The following is a 12,889-nucleotide window of genomic DNA, read 5'->3' on the forward strand; positions in this document are numbered from 1 at the left end:
TCTTGTTTTTGTTTGTTTTTATTGTTGTTGTTGTTTTAGAGAGGAGGGTGGTTGGGGGGGGGGGGGGGTAGGGTTCTTGTTGGTTTGTCTTTTGGTGATGGTTGGGTTTGGGGTTTTTTTTAGGAGGGCGTTCGATTTGAAGAGTGTTTATCATTAATTGATGAAGAGCACTATTCCTGAACACGAATCGGCCGAAAGGGGGCAGTACTTACCGAGAGTGTGGGCGTGCGTTCTGTATGCGAACGGGTGGATGACAAGGTTCTTCCCTGGGAACGGGCAGGCGGTCTCCATGTACACTGAAAGTAAGCACAAATAAAATGAGTACACGTTAAACAGCAATCTCAGTGTAATTAATATATTAAAAACACACATAAGATAAAAAAATAAAAAAACCCAGTTATTGAACTTTTTAAATAACTCGATGGTGCAACTCTAAATTATTACGACTGATACTGCTTAGTGCTGCTGCTGCTGCTACTACTACTACTACGACTACTACGACTACGACTATGACTACTACTACTGCTACTACTGATACTGCTTAGTGATACTACTACTACTACTACTACTACTACTACTACGACTACGACTATGACTACTACTACTGCTACTACTGATACTGCTTAGTGATACTACTAATACTACTACTACTATTACGACTACTACTACTACGACGACTACGACTATGACTACTACTACTGCTACTACTGATACTGCTTAATGATACTACTACTACTACTACTACTACTACTACTACTACTACTATTACTACTATTTACAATCAAATGTTCTGTTACGTTTTAATAATTAACTGCAATGCATGGTCAGAAAGCTGAACATCGCTCAAATTAGAACAGTGAATACAACTGATTTATGTACAGGAATGTGGGTTTTTAAAAAAATTAAATCAATTGTGACATCAACCAACCTGTGGAGTGAGCTGGAATCGAACCCATGGTACCCAGCAGGTAAACGCCAGCACCTCTTGGCAGCCTGCAAGTAAAACAACATAAGTGGATACAACAGATATTGGCATTCATACAATATGGTTTTAAAACGAATAACAAACAAACAAACGATTTTATTAATGAACGAATCGTCACGATAATATTAATGAACGAATCCTCTTGATTTTTTGCAGTGAAAAAATCGTCAGAATTGTATCAGTGAACAAATCGTCACGATTGTATCAGTGAACTAATCGTCACGATTTTACCAGTGAACTAATCGTTACGATTTTATCAGTGAACTAATCGTCAGAATTTTATCAGTGAACTAATCGTCACGAAACTAATCGTCAGAATTTTATCAGTGAACTAATCGTCACGATTTTATCAGTGAACAAATCGTCACGATTTTATCAGTGAACTAATCGTCAGAATTTTATCAGTGAACAAATCGTCACGATTTTATCAGTGAACAAATCGTCACGATTTTATTAGTGAACAAATCGTCACGATTTTATCAGTGAACGAATCCTGTTGATTTTATCAGTGCTCAAATCTAATTAAAATTAGCTCCACTATTACATGTGGATCTAACAGCAGCCAGTTGGAGCTCATGTCCACCAATCAAAACCTTACTTGCAGAATCATGCCAGTGATTTAAAAATAATTTGAAAACATTCTGAATTATCCTGAGGGTATACGGCATATTTCGTGTGAATTACGAATGCCGTAAAACATGTTTTATTTTATAAAATAAATAATTTGTAATGTAAAACTGAAGACTGATTTAGTTTTTAGTTTTTTTAATAAATAAATAATTTGTAATGTAAAATTGAAGACTGATAACCCATTCCGTACGTATTGGTATGGTTCGCCCGATATTTTTTGAATTTGTATGCTCCCAAATAACGTTATAAAAGGCGAAGTGTGATTGGTCAATATTTAAATTATTATTTACAGACGAAATGTTACTTGGATATTGGAGACTACGCAGTGTTATTAGCAATCTGATTAAAATTACTTCTACTGGTCTAAATAAGGCATTTGTAATTCACATGAAAGATGTCGTATACCCTCAGCATAATTCGGAATGTTTTCAAATTATTTTCAAATCACTGGCATGATTCTGCAAGTAAGGTTTTGATTGGTGGACATGAGCTCCAACTGGCTGCTGTTAGATCCACATGTAATAGTGGATCTAATTTTAATTAGATTGTGCTCAAATCTTCCCAATTTTATTAGTGAACGAATCGTCCCAGATGTCTAATAAGAGGAATTGTCCAGTTCCGGTTTCAGATTTATCATTTTACTAATTTGTTTCACACATTATATCTCATTTTTGTTTCAATTAAGAAGGAGTAGATTTTCTTTCAAAACTAACGTCTAGGACTTCACCACCCCCTCCCCCGCTCAATATTTTAAACTATTAATATTGTACTTACGACTTTTTCGTCGTCTGTAACGTGATACCAGACCTGTCCTTTCCGCCATCTGTTAAGGAGAATCAGTGTAAAGAATTATCTAACCAGTACTATGTATATGTATATGTATATGTATATGTATATGAATATGAATATGTATATGTATGAAAATAAACGCACTGAAAAGGGGAAAAAAGATGAAAGCTTGGCAAATATAACGATTTTTAAAAATAAAAATGTTAATATTAATACAGTTATGTAAAACCACAGTGTAAAGAGATGTGTGGAAAAGTACAATACAATATAAATATCAAGGTAAGTATATTTTTAAATTTTGTATAGAAATCAAAGTGTTTTAAAAATTTTAAAAATTCCAAAACATTTCTGTTGCCAAATATATCATTTCTCGTCGGCTTCAGATGATTACACTCCATCAAAATGTGGCGCACAGTCAATGTACACAGACAATGTTCACACTGAGGACGAGGGTCCTTCTTTAAAATAAATGAATGCGTCAAATACGTATGGCCGATACGGGTACGGCACAAGACTACTTCATCCGTTCTGCACCGCCTGTAGAAGGACTGCCACTCTCCAAGGACTGGTTTGACATAATGACGCTTGTTCGCAACCCAAACATCTTGCCAAGTCGAAAAGATATATTGGTTAATATTATAGTTAATATCACTGTAGGGGACACCAACACCGACGTAAGGCAAATTCAAAGAAAGAAACAACAAAACATGTTTAATTAATTATAAGTACTTAATGGTAAATTCTCACCAAGCTGTAAGCAAGATACTTACTGAGGAACTTGGTGACATTCTTGTAGTGCACCTGTAGGACAATGTAGTTTATGTAAACAAGATCAAGTAGTTGATATTTACTGAGAAATTTGGTGACGTTCTTGTAGTGCACCTGTAGGACGATGTAGTTTATGTAAACAAGATCAAGTAGTAGATACTTACTGATAAAATTGGTGACGTTCCTGTAGTGCACCTGTAGGACGATGTAGTTTATGTAAACAAGATTAAGTAGTAGATACTTACTGAGGAACTTGGTGACGTTCTTGTAGTGCACCTGTAGGACGATGTAGTTTATGTAAACAAGATCAAGTAGTAGATACTTACTGATAAAATTGGTGACGTTCCTGTAGTGCACCTGTAGGACGATGTAGTTTATGTAAACAAGATTAAGTAGTAGATACTTACTGAGGAACTTGGTGACGTTCTTGTAGTGCACCTGTAGGACGATGTAGTTTATGTAAACAAGATCAAGTAGTAGATACTTACTGATAAAATTGGTGACGTTCCTGTAGTGCACCTGTAGGACGATGTAGTTTATGTAAACAAGATTAAGTAGTAGATACTTACTGAGGAACTTGGTGACGTTCTTGTAGTGCACCTGTAGGACGATGTAGTTTATGTAAACACGATTAAGTAGTAGATACTTACTGATAAAACTTGGTGACGTTCTTGTAGTGCACCTGTAGGACGATGTAGTTTATGTAAACAAGATTAAGTAGTAGATACTTACTGAGGAACTTGGTGACGTTCTTGTAGTGCACCTGTAGGACGATGTAGTTTATGTAAACAAGATCAAGTAGTAGATACTTACTGATAAAATTGGTGACGTTCCTGTAGTGCACCTGTAGGACGATGTAGTTTATGTAAACAAGATTAAGTAGTAGATACTTACTGATAAAACTTGGTGACGTTCTTGTAGTGCACCTGTAGGACGATGTAGTTTATGTAAACAAGATTAAGTAGTAGATACTTACTGAGGAACTTGGTGACGTTCTTGTAGTGCACCTGTAGGACGATGTAGTTTATGTAAACACGATTAAGTAGTAGATACTTACTGAGGAACTTGGTGACGTTCTTGTAGTGCACCTGTAGGACGATGTAGTTTATGTAAACAAGATCAAGTAGTAGATACTTACTGAGGAACTTGGTGACGTTCTTGTAGTGCACCTGTAGGACGATGTAGTTTATGTAAACAAGATCAAGTAGTAGATACTTACTGATAAAATTGGTGACGTTCCTGTAGTGCACCTGTAGGACGATGTAGTTTATGTAAACAAGATTAAGTAGTAGATACTTACTGATAAAACTTGGTGACGTTCTTGTAGTGCACCTGTAGGACGATGTAGTTTATGTAAACACGATTAAGTAGTAGATACTTACTGAGGAACTTGGTGACGTTCTTGTAGTGCACCTGTAGGACGATGTAGTTTATGTAAACACGATTAAGTAGTAGATACTTACTGAGGAACTTGGTGACGTTCTTGTAGTGCACCTGTAGGACGATGTAGTTTATGTAAACAAGATCAAGTAGTAGATACTTACTGAGGAACTTGGTGACGTTCTTGTAGTGCACCTGTAGGACGATGTATTTTATGTCAGTGTGACCTCCCACCTTGAACGCCACGTCTGAAATTAAACCACTTTTCCTTTAGTTATTCATATTTAATTCTTCTTGACACTTTACAAAACAAGACTTGCTCGCGTCACTTTGCATAGCTCTAAAATAGTAATAAGAATCAGGTCTTTGACAACAAATTAAACCGCTGTATCTATTTTAGTGTTGCATTGTCATTGACAGTGTTTGAACATTTAGTAAGACAGTGGTATCTGAAGTTGATATTTATTTGTACATTTAAATTTCCGGAACTGACCACACTTTTAGGGGAGGGGGGGGGGGGGGATATTGCTTGAATCTCATTATACTGATACATTTTAAAACAACTCGCTGTGCGAAAAATTGTATCTAATGGTTACTCATGTATTATTCTCTATGTATAGAACAGAAGATAATTTGATTAAATATTTACTTCCCTGGCCTCCATCCAGTGACATTAAAAGAACGTATAAATATGACAAAATATACAAAATGCCAGGATAACTTAAAACAAAGATATTTAACAAGCAACAGATGAGCGGTTAAGTGTTAACAATTGAATTGTTTGTTAATGACTAATATAAATAAAATAGTTGTTTTTTAAGTACGTTTAACAATTAAAGAGTTGCTGAAATGTATTAAAGCTCGTAAGATCGGATATAAAAAATGTTGTAATTTACCTTACGATTGCTGATCAACTGTGCAGTGAACATCACAAAATACTGACTTAATTGTTTTGGGGTTTGGTTTTTTAACTAATTAATTAATTTATTTATTTATTTATTTTATTTATTTATTTATTTATTTATTTGCAAATATTTATTTATTTATTTATTTATTTTATTTATTTATTTATTTGCAAATATTTATTTATTTATTTATTTATTTTATTTACATAGAAGTGTGTTGTTTTTGTTGGGATATATTTTATTTTGTTTCGTTTTTATGTTTGTTCAGCGTATGTTTTTTGGTTGTTGTTTGTTTGTTGTTGTTGTTTCGTTTTATTTCGATGGACCGGTCGCAGCCTGTACCCCATGCAGCCGCGTATGTAGGAATTTTAGCATGGGAGTCTAAACTGTGTCAACCGAAGTTTATAGGGCGGTTGAGTCATGCTGCCCCGAAATATATATTAATAATAAAGAAACTGTGCTTGAGCCTGGAGGGGTTTCGACCCCCGAAACCCTCCCCTGTACATGCACCTGCCACGACTGGTATATGTTGACCTGACTACTGGGTATTAAAAATATGATGTATCAAAGTCTGTGGCATGTGCCGTCCTTTGTGTGGGAAAAATTCATATAAAAGATCCTTTGCTGCTAATAAAAAAACATGTAGCGAGTTTCATCTGTAGACTACGACGTGCCAGATTTATCAAATATTTGACATCCAATACCCCATGATCCATTAATCATTGTGCCCTAGTGGTGTCATTAAACAACACAAACTTCAACATTGTGATTGCAGGAATAGTATCATTTACGACATTATAGTTACCACGCGTTCACATGCGAACGTGCTACTGGCGCCGTGTACAACGCCTACGCTGATTGGTTACCTTGGAAACACGGCCATAAACTCAATAACAGTGCCTCGATAAACAGGCTAGGAACTAACCACGCTCTCGGCAGTCATCTGTCGGTCCACCACGCCACAAGTGTTCGAATATCGATTATACCAACAATAACCCGCCACTATTACAGCACTGCGACTGAGGCACGGTCTCGCGTCAAAGGAACTACTTTTTTTTAATACCGGTCACGGAAAGAGCTCGTTGGAATCACACGCTTGTTAAATTATCTCTCAGACCCGCTCATACATCTGTGTCCTTTTCGTCTTCGACATTTGACATTTAATACGTTCCAGTAAACAAAAATGTCATTACGAAAATAAGTCGGCTAACAGCTAAAAGCATCCACTAAACAGTGCCCGATTTTTTTCTATTACTTTTTTTTTGTAATAATAATAATAATAATAAAAGCTGATTTAGCACATATCATATTATGAAATGAATCTTATTTTTATGTTTAAAAATCTAATTTATTGTAGCATATGTCATTAAAATAGAAAGTGGATCAATCTAAAGAAATCTATTTTAGTGGTGGAAACAAAATCGTTGAGCACGAAATTACGCACGAAATTATTGTATGCAAAATCTATATTGAGCTAGTACAGGCATTAGAGTGACCAAAAATACATTACGTTTATAAGCATTCACATTCTAAGCAAAACATAATGTATGTATGTTGTACTTTTAATAATTGAAAAATACTATATTGACCAAACAATATGTTACAGTTAAAATCTGAGAGTGATTTCTTTACAGAAACATATAAAATGAATGATCAATTAATCATATATGAAATAAATTATAATCATATATGAAATAAATTATAAACATATATGAAATAAATTATAAACATATGAAATTAATTGTAAACATGAAATGAATTATAAAATGAATTATAAACATTTGAAATGAATTATAATATGAGTTAAAGTTTGTTTTGTTCAACGACACCACTAGAGCACATTGATTTATTAACAATCGACTATTGCATGTCAAACATGTGGTAATTTTGACATATATGGTTTTCGAGACGAAACCCGCTACATTTTTACATTAGTAGCAAGAGATCGTTTATATGCGCCATTCCACAGATAGGATAGCACATACTACGGCCTTTGATATACAAGTCGTGGTGGACTGGCTGGAACGAGAAATAGCCCAATTGGCCCACTGACGGAGATCGATCCTAGACCGACGGCACATCAAGCTAGCGCATTACCACTGAACTACAACCCGCCCTTGTATTATAATATGAATATTTCATAGGTATAGAATTACAATATGAGTTATATACATATGAAATGAATTATAAAATGAATATTTCATAGGTATAGAATTACAATATGAGTTATATACATATGAAATGAATTATAAAATGAATATTTCATAGGTATAGAATTACAATATGAGTTATATACATATGAAATGAATTATAAAATGATTATTTCATAGGTATAGAATTACAATATGAGTTATATACATATGAAATGAATTATAGAATTATAATATGAGTTATATACATATGAAATGAATTATAAAATGAATGTTTCACATGTATAGAATTATAATATAAATTATATACATATGAAATGAATTATAAAATGAATGTTTCATAGGTATAGAATTATAATATGAGTTATATACATATGAAATGAATTATAAAATGAATGTTTAACATGTATAGAATTATAATATGAATTATATACATATGAAATGAATTATAAAATGAATAATAAACATATGAAATGAATTATAAACATACAATAATAAATTAAAATGAATCATAAACATATAAAATGAATTATAACATCAATTATAAATCGAATCACCAAGTGTGATTACTACCACAATGCATACTAACTTCTGTTAATACAATGGTTTGCAAACTGTAAAATATATATAGTGGAGCATTCAAAATAGGCGCTAATTTAAATACTTAACACAAGTAAACAATAACAACAAATACGAATAGTTTGTTTACATCTCATTATGATTATTTTTAATTTCACACCCATCTCAAATGGAAACGTTTATCTTTTATTGAAGTACAAGACGTAAACCGCTATATTTACGGCTGTTGTGTATATAGCCTTTTATTGACGTACAAGACGTAAACCGCTATATTTACGGCTGTTGTGTATACAGCCTTTTATTGACGTACAAGACGTAAACCGCTATATTTACGGCTGTTGTGTATACAGCCTTTTATTGAAGTACAAGACGTAAACCGCTATATTTACGGCTGTTGTGTACATAGCCTTTTATTGAAGTACAAGACGTAAACCGCTATATTTACGGCTGTTGTGTACATAGCCTTTTATTGACGTACAAGACGTAAACCGCTATATTTACGGCTGTTGTGTATATAGCCTTTTATTGACGTACAAGACGTAAACCGCTATATTTACGGCTGTTGTGTATACAGCCTTTTATTGACGTACAAGACGTAAACCGCTATATTTACGGCTGTTGTGTATACAGCCTTTTATTGAAGTACAAGACGTAAACCGCTATATTTACGGCTGTTGTGTACATAGCCTTTTATTGAAGTACAAGACGTAAACCGCTATATTTACGGCTGTTGTGTACATAGCCTTTTATTGACGTACAAGACGTAAACCGCTATATTTACGGCTGTTGTGTACATAGCCTTTTATTGACGTACAAGACGTAAACCGCTATATTTACGGCTGTTGTGTATACAGCCTTTTATTGACGTACAAGACGTAAACCGCTATATTTACGGCTGTTGTGTATACAGCCTTTTATTGACGTACAAGACGTAAACCGCTATATTTACGGCTGTTGTGTATACAGCCTTTTATTGAAGTACAAGACGTAAACCGCTATATTTACGACTGTTGTGTATACAGCCTTTTATTGACGTACAAGACGTAAACCGCTACATTTACCGCTGTTGTGTACATAGCCTTTTATTGAAGTACAAGACGTAAACCGCTACATTTACGGCTGTTGTGTACATAGCCTTTTATTGAAGTACAAGACGTAAACCGCTATATTTACGGCTGTTGTGTATATAGCCTGTTCTATGTTAAAGGGATAGACCCTGTTTCAACCCGTAGAAATTTACACTAAGTTTAGTTATTCTTCAAACCTGTAACACATTTGGATAAAGTTACAATTGAGTGAAACATGAATCTGTGGCTTTGAAATGGTGAAATACCCTCCATAACTGTTACTTTTCAGACGCACGGGCGTTTTTAAAAATATGAGAAATGCACTTTGTAATATAAAAACACCGGGATGACCCAAAACACTTCGAATGTATGGAAATGGATAATTTAAACAATAAAATTTAGGTAAAGTATGATTTCAGTTATCAAAAGCGGCTCTATTCCAATATTTATTTACATGCTCCTATGCGACTAGAGTTTCGAGCATTATAGCGGCTCAAATAGTAAAATAAATATGCCTTGGTGTGTAAAAACTAGGGTATGTCCCTTTAAGTGACAAAGATGGCGGCGGCTTCCATTGCCGTTATATTGATTGAATTCGTCTTTGTACTCAATATTTAGCACCATTTGCGTACGGTAATCAACTGGACCTGAGCGCGAAATGATTCTTGGAAAGTACGGAATCCGAGTTACTACAAAGAAATATGTCAGCAGTGCGATCAAAAGAGGAAGTTGTTAAATCGGCCTCAGAGGAAAAGACGCACGAGAATCGTGAAAATCGTCATATAAAAAGTTGGTTTTGTTTAACGACACCACTAGAGCACATTGATTTATTAATCATCGGCTATTGTATGTCAAACATTTGGTAATTTTGACATATAGTCTTAAAGAGGAAACCCGCTACATTTTTCCCATTAGTAGCAAGTAATCTTTTATATGCACCATCCCACAGACAGGATAGCACATACCACGGCTTTTGATATACCAGTCGTGGTGCACTGGCTAAGAACGAGAAATATCCCAATGGGCCCACCGACGGGGATCGATCCTAAACCGACAGCACATCATGATCAGTGGAGCGATTTACCACTGGACAGCATCCCGTCCTCAGCATTATGTATAAAAGTCTGTTACAACCAGTAATGCATTTAGGAAACGAACCTTTGGGTAGAACCAGGCTGGGTGCGTCCATGGCCCATGCGTATATTATTTTGGGCCCCGATTTGCATGTCGGGGCACTTTCAAACAGAGGATTTGGTGCAGCCATCTCGCCACAGTTCCTAGAAAACAAAACAGACGTAAGTGATGAACAATACATTATGTCATTAAACAACAAAATCGTTATTATAGTCCTGTTCAGTTGTTTAGACCCTAAGTTTTTTTTTTACAAATGTTACGTTTAATTCCTATTCAATCCTTGTTTTCTTTACATTTGCATGAAAACAAACCCAAACCCCGACAGGTTTTATATACAATTCATCATCTAAAATTCACGAAGTTGACTTATTTCCATTTTACAAAAATCTATAATGCATATAACTTTTACAATAAACAGACACTCGAGGCAGATGGGTTACATGCCCAGGAAGGCTTGCTTGGATGTAAACACAAATAATTGCCATAGTTTTTGGCTGACCGTGTCACTTACCAGACGTTCTTGTCTGATCCGGGTTCCAGACAGCCATACAGCAACATGTGGTGTGCAATGTTCATGTCCGCGTTCGGAACAAAGCCCGCTGTTCAAAACAAAAATACAAATAAATACTGTACTCTTCACAGAGTGGGAGAGAAACACAAGTTTGAAATCAGTAACATTATGGTCATTTGAAATCCGTTCGTCCGTCCGTTAGTCCATCATTCCACCTTCCCGATCGCCAGTACGTCAGTACGTCCATCATTCCATTCGCCCGACTCTCAGAACGTCCGTCTGTCCGCACAACCCCGTTCGTTAGATCGCTCGACCGCTTGTCTGCCTCTGTCCGTCCGTCCGTGATAATCGGTCAATCAGTCAAATTTACACACTAAGGCAAACGTACGCACACGCACAAAGGGCGTGCATGTTGTAGATATGTAAATACTTTTCTGTTGCATAACTATGGTAATTTTTACATCCAACAGCCGATGATTACTTAATTAATGTGTTCTAGTGGTGTCGTTAAACAAAACAAACTTTAACTTTTCCTCTCATAGACTGAATATTCATTGACATAAAGCAATTTAATGTCCCACATTTTTCGACGGACTCTCCGAGATCTACAGGTCTAAGTTCAGCCAGCCGTCTTTCACTTAAACATTATTTTGACTGGTTCCCGCAGTGGTAATCCATTTTAATGTGTAGCGTAAAAACCAGTTTAGCAAGCGTCAGCGACAAACGGGTGACTGAACTCACCCCAAGTGCATGCTACACAACTTTGAAGTCTAGACTCAATGCTTTAATAAAGTTTTGTCCATACAAATAACATACATGTACAGTAGTTGATTTTGGACTTTAAAGTTTTGTCTATACAAATAACATACATGTACAGTAGTTGAGTCTGGACTTTAAAGTTTTGTTCATACAAATAACATACATGTACAATAGTTGAGTCTGGACTTTAAAGTTTTGTCCATACAAATAACATATATGTAGTTGAGTCTGGACTTTAAAAAGTTTTGTGCATATATACATGGACTCAAAACACGTTAAGTTTTATAATAAAATATATGTAGTAAATAAATACTTGGATGCATGTTACTGTCATGGCACGTATTATGTGTAATGAATTATTGCTTACTGGTATATTATATACAAAGAATGACTTATATACTATATGTATTAAATGACTGCTTACTTATGTATAATGAATGATTGCTAAACTGATATATTATATGTAAAGAATGACTGCTTACTTATATATGTATCCGTTGAATCCAGTTTAATTTTGTGACAGAGATACGTGTCCGGCTGAAATAGAAATATAATAAATTTAAAAAGATCAGAAATATATACAGATATTTTATTATCTTACAAAGTTCTCTTTGTTCAAAAACGTATCCAAGTCGCTTTCGCTCGTTAGATACGTTTTAAAACAGCTAGTTATAAGATATAAATGATATTTAACGGACAATAGTGTAGTATTCTCTATTTAAATATTCAACACAAGTATCGCATGCGTTCTATATGCGACAAAGATTGCGAAATTTATTATTATTGTTATTGCATAGAAGAATGGTCACACCAAGTGCATTCATTTACAAAATTTTGAAGTTGATGATTTTGACGTTCTTGGAAGAATGGACCACAGAACCGCTTACGCATATGAACGGCGTGAAGCCGTTAAGGGTGTACAAAGTGTATAAGTATGGTTAATATTTCCATGAACGTCAAAAATTATCACCTGCAGATGTTAGGTCAGGTCAGGTCATAGGGTTTTACGTGCACATTCAGAACAAGCTGTTGTAGCGCACGCCTATCGTGGGCACAAAGAGCCGGCCTTGGCCGGCTCCTCCGTCCATGACAGGAAAGGTGGGGGGAGGGGAGAGGAGGGACCGCTTGCACTGGCAGGTGCAAGGAAGCACCAGCAGCGGGTGGGGGTGGTGGTGGTGCTATGGAATTTGAATGGAGCAGTTAAATGCCAAAGAGAAAAGGGTGCGCAATTT

The 12,889-nt window shown here is 35.3% G+C and overlaps 1 protein-coding gene across 1 annotated transcript in view; it reads right to left on the minus strand.

Moving 5' to 3' along the window:
- Positions 1–12,889, minus strand: part of LOC121383843 (probable peptidylglycine alpha-hydroxylating monooxygenase 1) — a 36,733-nt gene that overhangs the window by 6,683 nt on the left and 17,161 nt on the right. The window contains exons 3-9 of the mRNA XM_041513944.1: positions 12,140–12,194; positions 10,899–10,986; positions 10,412–10,530; positions 4,717–4,800; positions 2,390–2,438; positions 929–993; positions 213–296 (exon numbers count right to left, since the gene is read on the minus strand). Of these exons, the coding sequence (XP_041369878.1) occupies positions 213–296; positions 929–993; positions 2,390–2,438; positions 4,717–4,800; positions 10,412–10,530; positions 10,899–10,986; positions 12,140–12,194 (544 nt within the window). The remainder of the gene's footprint in view (positions 1–212; positions 297–928; positions 994–2,389; positions 2,439–4,716; positions 4,801–10,411; positions 10,531–10,898; positions 10,987–12,139; positions 12,195–12,889) is intronic.

Source organism: Gigantopelta aegis, chromosome 2 (genome assembly GCF_016097555.1).
Source record: "Gigantopelta aegis isolate Gae_Host chromosome 2, Gae_host_genome, whole genome shotgun sequence".
NCBI classification, from domain to species: domain Eukaryota; kingdom Metazoa; phylum Mollusca; class Gastropoda; order Neomphalida; family Peltospiridae; genus Gigantopelta; species Gigantopelta aegis.